Source organism: Cydia splendana, chromosome Z (assembly GCF_910591565.1).
Source record: "Cydia splendana chromosome Z, ilCydSple1.2, whole genome shotgun sequence".
Classification (NCBI taxonomy): Eukaryota; Metazoa; Arthropoda; class Insecta; order Lepidoptera; family Tortricidae; genus Cydia; species Cydia splendana.
This window is the reverse complement of record NC_085987.1, coordinates 30,678,574-30,699,439: the sequence shown is the minus strand read 5'-3', so window position 1 is coordinate 30,699,439 and position 20,866 is coordinate 30,678,574. Positions and strand designations below refer to the sequence as shown.

Here is a 20,866-nt window from a genome sequence, read left to right as displayed (position 1 = left end):
CAACTGTAAAATTACTTACGTAGTTTTCATAACATCCCTAATTTCATACCGACCCCACTACAGGCACCGATTAATTTCCATTATTATATTAAATAGGTCCAAAGTTTGTTTACGTCCGAATCAATGTTGTGACAAATATTTATATGACATGTGATGACATGGCTATAGACGCAACGAGTTTTGTTGAATAAGGTAGCATTCGCTTATTATAGTCGGACCACACTAGGGTCGGACCACGCTAAGTTTTCATTTCAAATCCAATTTTGCTTTAAAAAATGTGAGACGCAATACACATTGGACAAGGATCTTGGACGAGTGGAATACCACTCTTAGACGGATTCTAATGACCACGTGCACTTCGAAAAAAAGACAACTTTTTAATAAAATATATTTATTTAAAAAATATTATATAGGAAGCTCTATAACACTTATGACTTATGAGTCTCATGACGCAGTAAGTTATCACAATAACATTTTACATTTCACCCCGTAATTTACCGTTCACCATGTTTAATAATAATGTAATGTTGTCTTCAGTTTATGACTGACAAAGGAATGTTATTAGTAGGAATGATTGTAATAAATAAATTAAATAAAGTTTCGAATTGATTTTAAAATCACACAACATTGGCTCTTATACTTAAAATTAAAAGCATGTTGTGTTTTCACTCAATATCAACAATAATATGGATTACTCACACTATATAAAAAAAATCGAATGTATCAAAAATGTATTAGGTACTTGGCTGTTATCGCCCCACCCCACGAAAAAACATGCAAACTATCAAGATAGCTTAGTCAAGACAATTGTTAAGACTGCGATGTAATTATTGGGGGCAATTCAAATACAGTAATCGTTTATTACGTAGTACATACTTTCTGTTATCGTCAAATAAATTCACTTGTCTAAAACATACAATTCCGTTGTCCTTAGAGTTCAAAAACCAAAAAGAAATGGAGCAAGCTGAATCAAAGTGGTATTTTATGTTACTTAGAGTAAACTGAGGATTTAGGTATCTGTGTATAGGTAAACGATTAATTATGATATAAATGTTAAGGTTTTCAAAATTTACGGTTACCTTTATAAAAAAAATATGTTTTACTCTTTCTAATATAAGTTGGTATATACACATACGAAAAATGCTCTCTTTTTACTGTAGCTACTGTTGAATACCACCTCAGTGTGCAGTCAGTTTGCATGTCTACGTGCTGTAGGTAGACGCGGACACGTTGCCGCCGTGGCCGGTCCAGTTGGTGTGGATGAACTCGCCCGGCTTCGCGGCCAGCTCATAGGTGTGCGCGCCAAAGTAGTCTCTCTGGGCCTGAAACACACAAGCTCTAAATACAGGTTGCAAATAATTATGTATAACAAATGTTTAGTATCTGCTGTGGAAAGTAAGTAAGTATTGACATCAGAATTTCAGTTTTTTTCCAAATATTGCTTTATTTCCACAACTGAGAGGATATGTGGAAGAATGATAACATGGGTAGTGTATCCTGAAGATCCCCAGATTAAACGAAAAACACCCTACTTAAATGGCAGACCGATGCGAAAAGGTGTAACGCAGTAAGGATGCTGCTGGTAAGTAGTACTGTCACGGCAGCATCCAACACCGTGGCGGGTAATGTAACCAAGGCAGTAAAGTGCTTCCCAGTCAACTTGCAACCTTAAACTGGCTCGCTAAAGCAACTACCCCTAACTCTACATTACTCATGATGAATTCGGACTTTTTATGTATGTCAATAAAAAATAGGGTTTGCTTCCGTACTTTTCTATACAACATCAGTATCGGAACTGGGGATTCCTTAATAACTAAAAATATAATACATACATTGAGGAGGCAAAATTAAAGTATGCATACATAGTGAAGTAAAGAAAGCATACTTCATTAAATAACATAATTCACAGAAAATAGCGGCTATGCAGTTATCAACTGGTTGAGACAAATTCCGTAGTGCCCCTACTGCCCCTAGGGAATTGACCAGTTTCATGCATATTCAAAAAAAATATAAATACTAATGTATGTATGTATTGTTATGCTCTTGTAGAAAACCATGATGATTATTTAATGAAAGTTACAGTATCATAAGGTCCATAAGTTCAATGAAGAAGTTACCTGTAGCAGGTTAGCGGGCAAGACGCCGGCGCGGTAGCCGTCGTAGAAGGCGAGCGCGGCCCCGAACACCGGCGCGGGCACGCCCACCAGCGCGCTCTGCGCCACCACCTGCCGCAGCGACTCCTGCGACGCGCCGATGTGCTTCGTGAAGTACGGATCCAGCAGCAGGTTGGACAGCTGAGGGTTCTTCGTGAACGCGTCCTGATCACATTGTAAAGTAAAGTAAAAGTTCTTTATTCGCATAAAATATGGTACAGTAATAGGTGGTAAGTAAATAGAAAAAAACCAGTACAAAGACATATTTTGCTATACAATAGCATACAAAGCAATCTTAAAGCTAGACTTAGATTTAATCCTTAAACACTAGACTTACATAAAGTATACGTATATACATATATTATGTGTTCCTGTCGAAGAGGGCATTAGTGGAGTAAAACATTTGTTCCTTAAACCATTGATAAAGCTTACTTTTGAATAAATTTAAAGGAAGAGCTTTAAAATTGCCTGGAATTGCATTAAAAATTGTGTTGTACATGTGGTAACTATTTTTCATAAAGAGAGCACGATTAGGAACTATATCTAACACAAGTCTGTCCTGATTTCTTGTACTTCTTAGGTATTATCACCTAGGACTGTGATAGTGCCACCAGGGCGTACAAATGTAACTACTTTACGATGTGCTGTGACACATTGCAGTAATTAATTCCCAACTATGAGTTATTTTAGTTACATAACTAGAGTCTGATGACCCCTCAGTCAAACTCATTGTTGAGTTTGGTGAGGGTACGACTATATTTAAGAAAACAATCTTATTAAATAAATAATAATATGATATAGTTAAAAAAGAGACTAGAGTTTGTGCGGAAAGAGAAAAGTCGTGGAATGTATGGGGTTCAATACATTTCACGACTCTTCTCTTTCCGAACAGACTCCACCTATAGGAATATCGACGAATGCGGTACCATCGATCTGTTGTATTATATCTATAAGGCACATCCTGTTTAGGTGTACAATTTACGCAAATCATGTTCCATGATATGCAAAAAATTTCATGACCTGGCGGATCTTACGATCGCCCGACAAAATTAATATCTTAAACAAGAACAAACACACCAGTGGGTTTTCTTATCCATAGATTGTCTATTTAAACTAAATTGGTTCAGGATTTGATTTGCGAATTAAATATTCACATCGTAATATGCTTGAGTAGGTATTGTACTTTGCAAATGAAATGGACACTTGTTAAAATTCCAATACTCAATTGAATATTTAGGTGCCTATACAATGTATAGTATAGGCGCCTATACAATATAGTATACCGCGGCTATTTCACTTTGACATTGAAATATTTAAGTACACGCATGCTTCACGCCGAACTTATCATTATCACTATGTCAATGTCATTTAGGTCATGCAAAATGATACTGGGACTAAATTGCATAAGAGTCGAGGTAAAATTATGCCTAACAATAATAAAAAAAACCGGTCAAGGTTCCAAGGGTTCCGTACATTACCCAATTTTTAACAATGATTTTTTTAATGTGGATTGCGAATTAAATGTCTTTAAAAAACCCGTTGGGGTCGAATAAAAAAATAAGTAATTAAGTCCTACTCACGCTTGACTGCACATTTCTAATAGGCTTTCCTAACATTTATAGGTAAAGAACTATTTTGTGTATTTTTTTCAAAAGTTTAGACCCAGTAGTTTCAGAGATAAAGGGGGGGGGGGGGGGTCGGACAGACAGACAGACGTACGAGTGATCCTATAAGGGCCCCCTTTTTTACCTTTTGAGGCAAGCAACCCTAAAAAAGCTTGCCTAACTATAAAATAAAAGGCACACTCGTGAAAGTTCACATACCTTTGGATAACTACAATTAGTTAATTAGCTATTGAAAACATTCGACTTTAATGTACAAATTTATTAGGAGCGTTTTAACTAATGTTCGTGATCTTTTTATATCGAGCGAAATTATCAGGAAATCAGGTTTCAATGAACTTAATAGACAAAGGCCATAATATTTCTAATAATCTTTGTGGCAAGCGTATAATAATCGTCTGCGTTATGACACAGGTAATTAAGTATGTTACTGTATTAAAATATGCATATATTAGAATATATTCTAATATGAACTTCTCAAGGCGATGCGGAAATAATAGTTTTAGTACCTTGATATTGCCGAGGAACACGCTCCTGATGATGCAGCCTCCGCGCCACATCAGAGCGATGCTCCCATAGTTCAGGTTCCATTGATGCACCTGAGGCACGAACGATAAGATATCTTACAAAAAATATACACATAAAAATTTACATATTTGTGTTGTTACGTTTTTGCTCTGAACATCACCAAATATAGATCAGTGATGGCAAAATTTTCATAAAGTGAAAAATAAATAAGTTCAAAAACTAAAGCGCATCTCGAAAGAGTATAATAGCATAAGGTTAGTCAACCGCAATTTACATACCCCGCTTCTTTATACATATTTAGAAGGACATGATATAGGTTACTTTTCGGAAATACACGATTTAGGGGTAGAGAGGCAAAATAGGGCATAGAGCAGTAGGTAATGATTTGTCATCCTATCCTTATCTAATTTCAATCCTATGGTTATGTCATCCACGTGGCTATACAATACAATACAATTAGTGATGGGAAATTACAGAGAATATTTCCGTTTGAGAGAATGTTCTCGGAAATGTTACGGTAACAGTACCAAAACTGGCAATTTATCTAAAAGCGCGTGTTTTTTGGTACAATTCTGGTCCCGTAAAAAGGGCGCAACTGCCGTAAGTTTCTTTAGAATATACGCTCTTCTTGTACACACGTTTCTTTAGATTTTTTTTATGATTCTAAAATTTTATACAAATATAAGAAAGCAAAACAAATAAAGTATAGCTAGAAAAACAATGAAAAACTCTAGGAAACTGTTGATTCAGGTTCATAATCTCTTAAGACTTTCGGTTCGATTATCTCCCAAAGTATTTATTTAAACAAAAAATTATCTTTAATATTTTAAAATCATTTTTAAAACCCTATTGAATGATGGGGCACAAAATTATGTACGTGAATTTATTTATTCAATTTAAATTTTCAAAATATCCCTATCCCTGACCTAGAAACCCTTTTAGGTATGTATTATATTTTCCATTTGTAATATTACTGACTCTTTTGACAGCTCTATTCACTAAGAAAAGTGCAATATAATCATCAAAAAATGTAAATTTCCCTATCTTTCACGTCAGGAGAATATTACGGAAATATTCTCGGTAAATTACGTTACCGAAAGTTTTCCATAACGGAAACTTTCCGCTCGCCCATCACTAAATACAATACGATATAACTACTCTTTTCTCAAAAATGGACGGCAAAGTCGACTTTGCCGTTGAAAAAATAGGTTGCGAAGCGCGTAGTTTATGGTCAGTCAAAAATTAAAAAGTTAAAAACATTGCAGTCTCGATTTTGGGACTGCAATGTTGCATACAAATTCCATTATTTGTCGAGTTCCAAACTTTTTAAAAGTTGAAATGGCCATATCAAATGAAGGCACAGGCCCATTAAACAGCCAAACAGATGATTAGTACCGCGACTATTTAGCTGTCTCAAATAGGTTGGCGTATTTTCGGCAGAAAAATACACTTCTATTTTTTTATTAAAAAAATAAAAAGGCGGCAAAGCAAATTTTTTCAATTGTTTCTACTTTTTTCTGTAAAAATATATACGTACGAAAGTTGCTTTTGTAAAATATTTCTATGATATTTATATTTCTTGCACCATTTTTGAGAAAAGCACTATATATGACTCGGCTGGAAGGCTACTTGCTGGCTTCGGATTCAATTAAACGGACTCCCAAGGTCGTCCGTTTAAAACGAATCCTCAGCCTGCAAGTAGCTACTTCCGAACCTCGACAATAATGTACTATTATTGCACACCTCAATAAAAGAAAACAGCAACACAAGCAGAGGTGAACAACAGGCGGTTTTAGTCAGGTTTGGTCTTACGGGCGGTATGTTGGTGGTTAGGTTAGACGGTTACCCCCTTATTCATAAACATTTACTAAAGTTGACAAGCCGATAATAATCGTTTGTCCCTTTCCATCATACCAATACGTCGGAAAGGGACAAACGATTATTATCGGCTTGTCAACTTTAGTAAACGTTTATGAATAAAGGGGTTAGTGATTACTGATCAGCTATAGTTGTTGTACAGTCGACGTCAAACATATGTTTACACTTATGCACCTTACTTCTTTGTAATAAGGCAAAAAATGTAAACATATCTTTGACGTCGACTGGACTAAAGGCAAGTTATTAAAGGACTCACCTTGGCGGCTTCGCGCAGCAACATGAACCCTTGCGCGTACGAGATGATCTTGCTGGCGTACAGCGCCTTGCGCAGGTGCTCCAGGAACGCCTTCTTGTCCCCCGTGAACTTGCCCGCCGCGCCGGGCAGCACGCCGCTCGCCTTCACTCGCTCCTCTACAACAATACACTTTCATTATTGAGTCAGACGACGCAACGGGGCCACGCTGCTACGTCTTCACCCAAATCCAATGTCTAATTTGTATTTTGTTTTTATGTATATTGTTTTTTCAGTTTCAGAGTTTTGGTTTTACTGTAATGATGTGTTATTTAGAGGAATTTAAGTACTTAATAAAATTGGTTATGTACGAAATTGGCAAAAGTCTAAAACTTTGGTAGGTATTTAAAAAGCAATTATTTTGTGCCCAGGGTGGACTCTTTCAATAGGTATTGTGATTGTGACACGTGTTGGATTTATATAATCTAGTTACCTTGTGTTCAAAAGTAGCAAGAAAAGAATACAAAGTTAAACCGAAATTTTACGCATATATTCCATGCTATAGCATCACTTCTGATTTGCATTTACTTATAGAACTAGTTGCTTCGGTCGTCGAGTGGCTTTAGGTGCAGTGAACTCAGAGAACGGAGTTTTTGAAAAGTCGGAACGCTTTTTAGATCATAATACGGTACCCAAAAATTTAATATTGGAGCGCGTATAACCTATCTAGTTATCATATTATTGCTACCATGAACGTGAGTGACCTTTGAGTGCGGACAGGCAGCGCGCGAACACGGCCTCGCCGATGAGAGTGACCGGCACGCCGTACTCAAGCGCGCTGATACCCGTCCACTTGCCCGTGCCCTTCTGGCCCGCGCAGTCACGGATCTTCGGCAGCAAGTATTTACCTACAACAAACAAACCGTTCACAATACCACACTACTCTGCTTTATAAAAATATAATATGTATACGTCCTTCTATTTACAGTTACAGCTAAACATAGCATCCTCCATGTATACAAATATTTGGTAAACAGAAATATTTATTTATATTTACGTAATATTAACTTTTGCTTTTATTAAAACTATCCTTACCATCAGAATCTTTGAAATTGAGAATATCTCGTGTGATTTCAATAAGGAACGAGTCTAATTCGCCTTTGTTCCACTCTTCAAATACACGCGCCATTTCACCTTGATCCATACCTGAAAATTGAATAATGCATAGACATGGTTTATTGGTTGTGTTTAATTTTAATATTTCACGCCAGTGTTTGATTTCTAATATTTAAATAACCGGATGATGAATCTCACATTCCAACCCATAAGATGTAATGCAATTATTGAATTCCTGAAAAAGTTTTGTTTTAATATCATGTTTTAGGGAGAGGGAGGTACAATGATTTCTACGAACGGTACACAGAAAGTACGCATTATATTTCATTGAAATTCCTCGGTTCCAAATGGCGGTCACGGTTGAACAGCTTCAATAATCCCAAACATACAAAATTAGCTTAATTTCCGTTCATTTATTCTTGACCATTCACCAAGTTGCAAAATGCTACCTAAAATGGTCCTTTTTGCTCCAAAATTGGCTCCACTTTAAGGAAATTTTGAATATTTTTTAAACTGTTCATTATTTAAATATTCAGACAAATTGAATATGAAGAAGAACATCTCATGTGACATATTTTATCGGTATTTCAAATTTATGAAATGTTGTTTTATATAAAACGAAGCTCTGAATAAGGGGCACAAGATACTCATTGTTAGGGGTCTTTTTGCTCCTACCTATAGTTCACTCAGGGGTGCAAAGTTACCCCATTGTGCGCCAAATTAATAGGCCCCGCCAAGAAAAAGGATATTAATTTTATGACTAAAGTGGCAATTCAAAAAATATATACAATTTCGTTTATCTGAGTATATAAATAATAATATAGAAATATTATGTTTGGATATATTAGACGTTAAGTCATTTTTTTTATTGGAGCAAAGTAGGACCATTTTACTTATTTAATGCTAAAAAGCTGGTTATAGGTGATGTGTTATATTCATTATATAAACCAAACCATGGCAGATCACAAATCGGCATCCCAGCATTGAAGGTGAAGGCTTTTAAATGTGATAATAATGAAGAAAGAAAATACCTAAAACGTCTTTCATAAGATGGTAGGCTTCACAGATGAGTTGCATGTCGCCATACTCGATGCCGTTGTGCACCATCTTCACGAAGTGGCCGGCGCCGTCCTCGCCCACCCAGTCACAGCAGGGCTCGTTGTTCGCTTTAGCGCAGATAGCCTGCACAGAAACCATGGCTTGACGAGCGGCCGCTCAAGGCCGTTCATACATTTGGTCGCGAACAATATATGAATGGTCTCGATCGGCCACTCGTCGCCCCGCCGCGCGCTACCGTCCAGTCAGCGACCTCAGAGCTAACAAAGTGATATTGTCATCACTGATTACAAAAATCAGTGATATCTGCTACCGGATACAGAAAAAACACAAACAAATATAGCTTTAGCAGTAAAGCTACATGACTTTGAAATGTATTCATTCAACCATTTTTTGACTGCAGACTAAAGCACAAGTGAACCGAGCTATGATAGTGTATCAATCAGCATCACAATTATTGTAACCCAATAAATACCTACACTTTTTTTAACTCTACAAATTAAAAATATCATACAGCTAATAAATGGAACATTGAGAGTCCACTTTGAGCCTCTTCAGAGAGGATTATTGATATTGATTATTCATGGCTTTATGAAAAAATGGAAAGCAACCTCAGGAATTATTGATTGAGAGCACATACCTGGAATATTGGTTTGACGTGGGGCCAGGCGGCCGGGTGGCCGCCGGGCATCAGCGACGGGCCGTACCGGGCGCCGTCCTCCCCCCCACTCACCTGTGACAAGTCCTCTAATATATTTCATGTGTCTGATCATACACATTAACATTGTAAATCTAAGCACTGAAATTTACCTACAACTGCTTTGATATAAATATGCAAGGCGTTGAATTTAAGTTTAAAATTTTCTGTTAGGTACTAGCAATTTTAATTACCAACAATTATTTTATATCATGTCATATAATTTGTGATTTTTGTTCTGATCTCAATTTAGTTTAACCAATATTAGTTAAGTTTACGTGCTGACGCGATCGCTTGGACAGGTCTCCACGGAAGACCAGCGTCAAGATACCTGAAAGGTAACTTGTCATCAAGCTGAGGGGAGACCTATTCAGTGACGTTTATGTTTTTACTTATAAAAGTGTTGTATTAATTTTAAGCAATACTGTAAGCGTCCTGAATAAATTTATTTTCTTTCTTTCTTTCTTTCTTTCTAATTACTTACAGCAGAAGTAACTATATATGTACCTATTATTAAATGACTATATCTACTGTATTTCAACAAAATGGTTATTCAAGAGGTATTATTAGAGTTATTGACAGTACAAAAGACAATAAAGTGGTATGAAGAATGAAAGCATAAAGTAGACCTATAGTAGTAGTACTCTATCTACTTCTGGTAAAAATTAAATAGTTAGAGTTATTTTTATTTGCATCTGGCTCATTTATGTACACCTTTAACAAAATAAATGAACTTACACCCATCCCCACATAGTGGATCCCAGTGGGCTTCAGTTCCTTGCACCAGCGCTGTGTGTCCATGTATTGAGAGTTACCACCATCTATTATTATATCACCTTTCTCCAATAGTGGAACCAATTTTGAAACAAATTCATCCACTGCTGACCCAGCTGTAACATAATGAATATATCTTCACTTTCACTCCTCTCCTTCTTATATAAGAATGTGACAACATAATTAATGCATGTTTGGACAAAGATATTTTTTTAAACAATAAAATCATTTAATGGTAAAAGTTCCATTGTTAATTAATTGAATTAATTTATTTTATGATATATATTATACGAATTATACTTAGATATTGGTAAAATTTTCGTTAAGTATGTTTGGGATTATTACCAGTAAGATACCAATGTTACTGGGAATATTACTAAAAACTGGTGCAAGTGGAGACGCTGCCTTAACCGCGAGCCTAAGGTTGCGCGGCTTAAGACATGACCAATGATTTTTATGAGACTTGATTCATTTCTTATTTGATTAAGTAAAACCTGTCAATTGAGGATTTATAGTCAAGCCCATACATTAAGGCACTGTGTACATACATATTTTTGGCACTTTGTTTGTGTCTATATTTAATACCTTATAATATTTCCAATATCATTGGTAAGATAGGTACTTGGTAATATTGGGAATATTACTGGTATGAATAGTAATTAACTTCCTGAGTTTGCTGTGTTTTTTTTTTATAAGTAATGGTACAAATTATGATCCTAGTAATATATTAAACTAATTATTAATAATAATAACACATTAAACATAAAAAGTAGTTATTATATTTATATTTCTCTTTGTCTAATTTTCCATTGACTGGTAATATTACTGGGGTCATTACAGCTAGTCAATGACCTCATTTAGCTTAAATTATTATGTCTTATTATTACCTTTAACCAAAATGACAACTTTTCTTGGCTTTTTGAGTTTTGCAACCATGTCTTCTAAGGATTTAGCTCCAATAATTTTTGTTCCTTTGGCTTCATTAGCAAGAAATTGATCCACCTGTAAAATACATATTCATAGGAACAGAAAAACCACAATTGAAGTATACTTTTAAGTGACATCACTAAACAGTGCTAATTTATAAGAAGTATATTATACCTTGGCAACTGTTCTGTTAAATGCACAAACTACAAATCCTTTAGAATCCATGTTGAGGATGAGATTCTGGCCCATCACAGCCAACCCGATGAGGGCAATGTCAGCTTTTGGTCTGAAATTATTAATTTTACAATAAGTATTTAAATTTGTAAATAAATGTAATAATAATTTATGTTAAATTACCTTATACCTAACATTGCTAGTATTATAGAGGAACTATACTATAAAATAAAACCTATATTTTCAAAATCAGTAAGATGTAAATTTAAAATAATTAAAATACCTAATAAGAACAGTATCCCCATGGCACACATCCAGGCTAGTGAACTTCCAATCATTTACTAGGAGTCACCTTCAGATAACCTTCAAGGTATAAAAGCCTTTACTTATGCCGAACTACTTAATAAGTATCTACTTATGATTAACCTATATACCTACAGACAATGACATTGAAAACGGAAGGGTGCCACAGGTTATAAAGTAACATAATTAATTATTAGGGTGCCGAGTTAATGTGTATATAAGTAACAATTAATAGATTATGTTAATCAAGTTAAGTAACGACATTATCAAGCAGTATTTAAAAGCATTTACAATTCACATTACGTAGGTTCAAGTCATGCTCTGAAATTATATCGATAAAGTGGACTAACTCATAAATAATGGTTGCAAGGCTAAATTATAAACATAAAGAATGAATTGATGTACTTACTCTGCCATGTCTTAAACAATTTAACACTTAAGAAAATATTATCCTTATAATATTGCGCTAACTACTTTGCTGATGAAAGCCGATCGGGCACACATCCCAATGTCAAAAATGTCAAGCATGTCTTGTCATTTTACGTAGTCACCGTGGTTTCGTGGCGGCTACTACATAGTGTTGCTAGCGTTAAGAGTGGACACGATGGAGATCTCGATCTATCTCACTTCTAGATCCGTCCAGAAGGGATGATCCTATTTTCATATTGACAATAGGGTAGAATATTTGACAAGAGTCTGGCTACTGAAATATTACACAAATGTTTGGCGGGAAGTTCAAAAAATCTTCGGCTGGTCACACTTTGTGTAGTAGGAATTGTAGTTTTGATACTAGAAAATATTTTTGATTTTCTGTGCACTCGTAAGGTACCTAAGGATATAAATTAAATATACGTTGAGGCTCAAAGCCAGCTCACATAATTTCTACCATTATGTAAAGTACAGTCAACGATAAACACATATGTTAACACTTTTTCACCATATACCATTGTAACAAGGCGAAAAATGAAATGTAATGTAAATAAGACCTAGCTCGATAATACCGTAATATTAATCCATCGCCAAAAAAAATACATAAGTACTATGCCAAATATGCTAAATGCTAAGTATCAAAATATTTATAGAGCACCAATCTCCTAATTTGTTTACATTTGTTTTGGAGTTGTAAACATTGCAGAGTTTCGTTATACAACGCTACACGTCGACATCGTACATTGTCGCAATTATTTACGAGCTTAAATAATAGTTTGCTAACCTGACTCAGTATAGACATTATGAATTAATATTATTTGCAATAAACCCCTTATAAACCGCAAACAATTTGAATGAATGACATAAAATGACTCTTACTCGTCTTTTTCTCTTATTTATCGCCGAAAATGGTATGGCCGATTATCACTTCCCAACTCACGTTTGGCGGAATTTTATTCCGCCGAATTTGCATTTCCCAACTTCATTCATCAAATGTTTTGTTTTATTTGCCAACCGCACAGTTACCAACTAAACGTTTGGTCTGTGTTTTATAATGTCAATTTTCAATAAATAATAAGTAAAAAAACTTATTTAAAAACAAGCTTTTATTTATATGCGCTAAAAAAAATCCTTTAAAAATTTTACTATCAAGATTTAACGTAATTACACAATTTATATGATATAAAAGCTTGTCGCGAGATTTAAGTACTCGTCTTTACTTTATATGATATAAAAGCTTGTCGCTAGATTTAAGTACTCGTATTTACTTCATATGAAAATTTTTAAAATTGTAATCCATCAGATCAAGTTATTTATTTTACTTGTTTATCTACAAAGGTTAATCTCGCGACAAGCTTTTATATCATATAAATTGTGTAATTGCGTTAAATCTTGATAGTAAATTTTTTAAAGGAATTTTTTTTTAATTTTTTTAGCGCATTTAATAAAAGCTTGTTTTTAAATAAGTTTTTTTACTTATAATTTATTTTTTACTTTTTAGTTATCGCTGGACAGGTCTGTTCATCTCTTTCAACGCATCATTGTTGTAAGGTTATTCAAATAGGCGTATTACAATGATTACAATTCAATAAATTTACTAAAAACTTCATCTTTCGTTTTAATAAAATAACTAAACGTTTTACGCGAAAATCATCTATAAAAAGTAGCATATATCTCGAACCGCCGTACAATGTTTGTGGCATAGGCCCGCAAACGTCAGTATGTAGGTATGAGCCCTAAGACTTCAGTCGCTCATCGTGACGAGTCGGATGTCCAACCCAGCGTGTGTCTATGTTACACCAAACCCGAGTCCCACTAGGTACAGCCAGGGTTCAGCATCAGCTCTATCCTGGGTACTATTCTCCTATGTGTTGCGAAGACCAGACAATCACCTGTCCAAACAAGGTCTGTCTTGGCAAACCTCTGGAAAAAGAAGACCCGGCCGTCCACGTACCACCTGGAGGCGCACAGTCAACAAAGAGGTGGCATCCGCTGGCCTCGACTGGAAGAAACTCGAAGAGACAGCGCAGGATCGACAACAGTGGAGAACCCTTCTGAGAGCCCTATGTCCCTGATGAGGGATAACAGGATACCATCATCATCATCATCATTCTCCTATGTGCATATCAAGATGAGTCGGAGGACCAAAACAGCATGTGCCTTTGTTGTAATGGCGTTCAGTCGGCGTGCAGTTCCCATACAAGTTGCAGTCGGGTTTCCTTTTACAGCGGAAATATATGACAGGCTTTTCCACCATCACGGAACCACTGCTGGTGTCCGTTCCGTTAGCCCGGCTCTGATGTTATTCTAATAACTTGCTTTAAATAAAAAATGTTTTTTAATTTAATAGCTATTCTATTCAGGTTGCAGACCAATGCTATTGACGCCTGCCTGTCTCACTAAACATACTGACTCAATCATCGGACCCTGGATGACATCTATGATCAAAACACTCGTCAAGACGAAGCGATCTTGGTCGTTATATTACAGAGTTTCTGTGGTGGACATCTTCTGCCTTCATCATAGAACTCTGGATAATCAGACCCTGATGACTACCATTGAAGACCAAAAGTACTCGTCAAAACGAGCCAAACTTGATATAGTTGGGTACCTATAGTTGTGTTACAGAGTTCCGCTGACCACCTTCTGACTCCATCATCAGATCAGCTCGATGGTATCATAATATTGCATTGTCATCCAACTTACATAATTATGTATGCAATTTTTCAGCTTTAGTAAAAATTCTATTATTGTCCATCAGACCCTGAATATACCTAATCTAGAATCAAAATACTCATCGAAACCAATTAAACAAGCCCAAACTCGAGGGTTACGTCGTTTTACTACAGAGTTCACATAGCCACCTTCCAGCTTCATCATCAGATCAGCTTCATGTCATAATATGTAATATTGTGTCCAATATCCATCACTTTCTATTCATCGGAAACCGGAAAGTGGGTCAAATTTAACTTGCATGATTTGACCCGTACAAACATACATAGTTACTTATACATTTCAAGTTATTTCTTGTCATGGGTGATTACGTCAACGGAGAATTATAGGATAGCCTTCAGGTACGGAGCCATGATAAGTTTTTTGTTAAAATTCAATTATTATGATACTAGTTTTTATCGTTGACTATACTTTTCTTTCCACAGTCAACTAATACTCATCGAGACAATTCTAACAACCCTAAACACAATTACGTTGTGTTATTTTATCACCGAGTTCCTATGACCACCTCCTGTCTCCATCATCAGATCAGCTCGATGGTACCATAATATTGCATTGTCATCCGACTTACATATGTGTGCAAATTTTCAGCTTCATTGGAACTTGGAAGTCGGCAAGTGGGTCAAATTTAGTTTGCAAGATTTGACCCGTACAAACATAGTTACAAATTTACATAGGTACATTGCAAGTTAAATAAAAGCTTGTAAAAATGCCAACTTTCATGTGGTAGAATGTTTTAGTTGGCATAATATACACTGTTGTTTATTGTTTACCAATTGTTTCATTTGGTCAGACTGTACCAAAGGGGGGCCGTTTCTGGGACTTAGAGATTTTTTTTGAGAAAATGAAAAAAACATAGGGGTTTCAAAACACTTAGAACAATTTAGATGATTTCGATGAAATAATCTGTTTTTTCTTAATAAACTTTTCTCTAAAATTAAAATGGCAGAGATATTTGACCCGATAGTTGTCAAAAATCTAGGACTTGGTAAAATTTACGTCATTATAACATCTATTTTTTAAGTAATCGTAGACAATATGCTAAAATAAGCATGTTTTGCAGGAATATATTTCTCCAAAATCAAAAATAGCCGAGATATTTGACACGAAAGTTGGGATATTTAACCCGAAAGTTGCCGTGTAATTACGTTTTTTGGGTTATTGAAAAAAAAAAATAACCTCGATAGTTAGTCTTCTAACCTAACCATATCCAAGTCGGCTCTGCCCAGGAAGGTCTTGCTCGCTCGTTTCGCTCGCTCGCTGCCACTGGCTTCAAATATTAAAATATACATTATAAAAAGTCCAACAACTCGGCCATTTTTGATTTTTTGGTATGTATCTTTTTCTTATTTGTAACTTGTCTAATGTATGAAAAGCGAACTGTAGCTTCAACGAAACGTTATTCGTCCAAGAGTTGTTCGACCAAGTGAAAGATTTGACAAATGATAAGTCTCCCAAAAGTTTAGAGGCGTTATAATAATCTGCTTTACAATAATTCTACCATTTGCTAATTGTTAGTTGTCAAAGTGAAACGTCGGCGAAATGTTGGTTGGCAAATGAAATTCCGCCAAAAATAGTTCTGCGAAAAGGCAGAACACCCATTTCTCGCCTTGTTACAATGGTATATGGTGAGAAAGTGTTAACATATGTGTTTATCGTTGACTGTACTTTACATAATGGTAGAAATTATGTGAGCTGACTTTGAGTGCACGTCAACGTATATTTAATTTATATCCTTAGGTACCTTACGAGTGCACAGAAAATCAAAAATATTTTCTAGTATCAAAACTATAATTCCTACTACTCAAAGTGTGACCAGCCGAAGATTTTTAGAATTTCCCGCCAAACATTTGTGTAATATTTCAGTAGCCAGGGTTATAACCGCGAAAATCGAAGTTCGCAAATTGCGGGCATTTTTCTCTGTCACTCTAATTACGCCTTCATTGGAGTAAAAGAGAAAGATCCCCGCAATTTGCGAATTTCTGTTTTCGCGGTAGCCCCTCAGACTCTATAAGCGCTTTATATGGGTAAATTGGTTTATTTACATGAAGGCCTGTACAATTGTTCCCGTAACTGTAAAATTGTTCCCGTCTGGACAGGCCTTTCTTTGCAATTTCTGTTGATCTCCACTTTAAAACAAGTCGCACGCAATTATCGTGACGTCTGTGGAGCCCATTATTTTACTGCCAACCTGACAACACCATTACTGTACTACTCTAGACCAAAGAGTAAGTCTCTAGACTACTCTGCCAATGCCAACATTACAGCCGCAGCCGTGGCTTCTTTCTCTTCATACGCCACGCTTCCGCCATTTTGTTGTTGTTTGTTGGGTTTAACTGTACGGGACGGGCGCACGTTTAGTGTCAGTAATGATTATTATTTAAAAGTACAAAAACTATGGAACTAATGGTGGACAAAAGAGGACTTTCAGTAATGACTTGATTTTTTGTTATAATATGACGCGGGACGCGCAATGCTCAAATATTAGCTAACGACTGGCGGCCAGTCCAATTTACATATCTGGTAAGTTTTGTATGTTATATTGTCTCTCTTTGTATTTAATACTACCAAAAGAAATTCGGCACTGAGTCACGCTGGTGAGCTACTGTTTTAGAAAGTTTTTGAGTCAGCTCGGCTTATGATAGGTGGGTAGGTCTGTACTCCATGTATAGTCTATTATTATATATTTCTATTTACCTGAAGTTGAAGCGCACAGCTCCATAAAAATACCCTCTTCATTTTGTATAAGTTGCGAGAAACGGCGACAGCGTATTGTTACTGTCGTACTGTGCTACGTGCGAAATGTCAGCCATTACTGATGAACTCGCTCCATGAACTCAGTCTACAACTTGTATTCATCTAAAAATCGTACCTATAATAAAAATAAATTGTGCATTTGTGCAAAGCGAACGTGATTTACGGCAATATAATATTATTTATCTACTCCAGTACTTGAATTGGTAAAAATTAACCAATATACTTGGTAACTACTTGCTACCTACATTTTAGACCTCAAAACTTTGTGGGTAGTGACACTTGCATTTTTTACTGTTTATAAATTTATCTACTACAATCTGACCATTGTACTTTAAGTGTGTAGTAGTTGTATTATTCCCATTTCATGTTACTCACTTTCACTACTACTTAAACTAAGTCCTATCCTAGATATATACGTCGGTAGGTGTTACAATTTACAAATATCCTACATCATTGTTTCTGAATGACTAAATATTTGTTTGGATTTTTTTCTCTTTCTATATATTGTAGAGAATGAAATTTGTCCTCACCAAAAAGTTAAAAAATAGGAAAAAGTGTGGTTGTTTAATAGGGTGTTTCACATTTGTATGGGAAAAAAAATATTGTGATATTTTTTCTGACTTCGCTCGGTTTCCGGGTCCAGCTTATATTAAAAGCATATATACCAAATTTTAGGTGAGTCGGACATTGTTTAGAGGTTGCGCTGGATGAACAGATACAAAAAAAGTCACAAAAAAGTAATGTACCTCAATATTATTACGAAATAGAACAATACAGTAGTTGAAACTTTTATTTGAAAGTAAAACTAAACTTAAAATACATTAGTGTTTACATGCATCCATAACAAAATAAGTAATCATTTAGCTACATAAGCTGAAACCTCTTCTTTTGTTCGCTTAGTAACGCATTTTCTGTGATGCTCGACGACTCTCAGCAAGAACTGTTTTTGCCCTTCATCTTTGACAGAGTCATTAAACTTTTTTATTAAAGCTATACCCCTCTCTGCAGTATCGTTGACTACTTTCAGACTATCGACCAAGTCTATGGTGTTAGGGCTACAATAATGGCTTACATTTTGAACACCATATAATTCGAAGAACGACCTTGTTTTGGTAGTAACAAAATCACCAAGAGATTTTTCTTCCAATTTCAGACACTTACCATCCAACCTTTTCATTTCGTTTTTATTTGCTGGTTTATTTAAATTCTTGAACATCTTCTGTTTTTCATCTTTTTCGTTTCATATTAGCCGTTTCTGTATTTTTGCATTTATTTTTTGCCAAATTTTGGTACTCCTTATACAGTTTTTGTATGCCGGCTCGAATATTTACCTCCGTCTTAACAGGTAAATTGGCCCTCTTCCACACTTCTTGCAGTTTAATACTTGTACAATTAGCAGCTTCTGAAAGTGTATCTTTATTTTCTATGTGATGGTACAAAAATCCAACAAAACTTGTTCCTTAGAAGGAAGTCGAGCGCCCAAAAAATTATCACAAGCAGCCTTGTCAAGTAACCACATCTATTACTCATTTTTAAATTAAAAACTTGCTTCAATATAAAAACTACTTATTCAAATCACTTTTACACCACCTACTACAAAAAGTTACATAAGTTTTGTTTCTACCCTCTACTGCACCTATATTAACTTCTATAGACAAAAGTTGCCACAGAGCGCAACCTCTAAATATTGTCCGATTTCCCTGATTTTTGGTATATGGGCTCTGTATAGGTGTAGAACCAAGAAAAAAAGCGAAGTCAAAGAAAAATAAACAATTTGGAAAAATGAAACACCCTATTGTTTAACCTAAATATGATGGTGATCGACCAATTATCAGTTACTGAGTGTGCAGGATTATTCCTGCTCACGTCTCATGAATCATCCTGTATATAAATAAACAAGAATTACTCGTTTGAAGATATTAGATAGATAGATTGTTGTATGTAACATGAGAATGTGAGAGCCATGGCATATAATAATGATTACAGAAATTTAACCCTTTACCAGGCTGACAGTTCAAAAATGACAAATGAATGTCACTCTTACTGATCAAAAATAGAATACATGTATGAAGTGCCATAGGTATGTGGGAAATATACCTATATAACTTAGCACGGTAAGGGTTTAAGTGGGTTCATCATAGGCTTGTTGTTCATGTTACCACTAGGCTTGTGCCTGCTCGGTCACAACAGAGAGCGCTTCACTCTCGGTCAATTGGTCAAACAACCTAGTTCAGTCTTTTAGTTCCTTTAGTTCAGTTCGGTCGTTATCAATTACACAGTAGTTTTTTTAAATCTTTGGCAACTGAATTAAAATTCAAGTTGTAGGTCCCAATACATTCCAAGACTTCTCTTTCCGAACAGACTCTATTATATGACAGTTAAACATTAAACAGCTTGACACAATAATAGTATTTTATACAATCGTGATATAATAGAGAGTTTTTCAGTCGAGTACCGTGTTTAGACAACGAAGCTTGCTGAGTTGTCTAAGTAAGGTACGAGATTGAAAAGCTTGATTATATCACTATTGTATACAATACTTTTTCTAAGCGTCAACAAAAATAATACTTTAAACTAGTAGAATCATACAAATAAACCAAACCAAAAGCTAAGATACGCGAGCAGCCGCGATACCTTCATACTGGTACGCGCCCCGGCGGGTTGGTCAACGACACCTTCTCGTAACTCATGAGGCCCTGGTACTTGCTCCGCGCTAAATTCAATTTTTAGACAGTTGTTTTCTCGATTTCGGCCACCGTAGGCTATGGAGACTAGGGCATGCTCCCGGGAATTCCCGGTTCTCAAATTCCCCGGAATTTTATAGTGTCAAAAGAACCGGTACTGAAGACCCGGTACCGGTACTTCCCGGTTCTCATCATAAGAATATTTATTCCCATTTCAATAGTAGTAATGTTTTAGTACTCTACCTCGGGGCATTAAATAACATTTAACAATGGTACTACAAAACGGAGGACCCATATAACCCGACAAATTTACCAAGTAAAATAGTAATTGATATTACGAATAATGGTAAGTTGTAAATGTGTACCCAATTTTTCTATTTCAAGTATCTTTTTATCTGAAACATCGCTCAGTACTTTTATGCCGGTTACATAAAGGACTGTTTATTAGCAATCTATGGTTTGTGTTATGTCCCGATGGAGCCATAGAGCTACATTTACACCTATTTAGATAGATGTCTGTTAGGGATGTACCGACTAGTCGCCGACTAGTCGGGAAAGCCGACTATCCGGCCACATTTGTAGTCGGCGATTAGTCGGCGACTAGTCGGCAAAAATGGCCGATTAGTCGGCACTTTATTAGTGCAAGAAAAACAGAAAAAAGAAATCAACAGTGAATATTTACCATATGTTTTATGTCTATTTTACTAAAATATATACTTACCTATTCAGGGTGCATACGAAAACTTTTGTTCATATAATTGACCGTTTGATCGTTATCGTATGTTGGTGGGATGGTGTTTTCC

At 35.7% G+C, this 20,866-nt stretch overlaps 2 protein-coding genes across 3 annotated transcripts in view; one reads left to right on the top strand and one right to left on the bottom strand.

Moving 5' to 3' along the window:
* Positions 1 to 395: 395 nt before the first annotated feature.
* LOC134803998 (6-phosphogluconate dehydrogenase, decarboxylating) lies at positions 396 to 11,981 on the bottom strand. Of its 2 annotated transcripts, none has more exons than XM_063776852.1 (12): positions 11,870 to 11,981; positions 11,158 to 11,269; positions 10,944 to 11,058; positions 10,021 to 10,172; positions 9,226 to 9,318; positions 8,561 to 8,711; positions 7,509 to 7,619; positions 7,178 to 7,321; positions 6,438 to 6,592; positions 4,285 to 4,374; positions 2,118 to 2,318; positions 396 to 1,322 (listed from the first exon to the last, which is right to left on the bottom strand). In XM_063776852.1, the coding sequence occupies exons 1-12, from the start codon at positions 11,875 to 11,877 to the stop codon at positions 1,203 to 1,205; spliced, it is 1,452 nt and encodes a 483-aa protein (XP_063632922.1). In that variant the 5' UTR covers positions 11,878 to 11,981; the 3' UTR covers positions 396 to 1,202. The 2 variants fall into 2 exon arrangements, with proteins under 2 accessions (XP_063632922.1, XP_063632921.1); XM_063776851.1 differs by lacking the exon at positions 11,870 to 11,981 and adding an exon at positions 11,341 to 11,369.
* Positions 11,982 to 16,903: 4,922 nt separating this feature from the next.
* LOC134804783 (uncharacterized) overlaps positions 16,904 to 20,866 on the top strand; it is a 46,194-nt gene continuing 42,231 nt past the window's right edge. Inside the window, exon 1 of the mRNA XM_063778019.1 lies at positions 16,904 to 17,145. The gene's annotated coding sequence lies outside the window, so the exon portion shown is untranslated. The remainder of the gene's footprint in view (positions 17,146 to 20,866) is intronic.

Bases quoted from the DNA above. Each gene is read 5' to 3' on its own strand.
- LOC134803998 (XM_063776851.1), bottom strand. The intron at 11,059-11,157 runs GTATAATATACT...TGTATTTTACAG, and splicing joins TTAACAGAACAGTTGCCAAG to GTGGATCAATTTCTTGCTAA. The intron at 2,319-4,284 runs GTACTAAAACTA...CAATGTGATCAG, and splicing joins TGTTCCTCGGCAATATCAAG to GACGCGTTCACGAAGAACCC.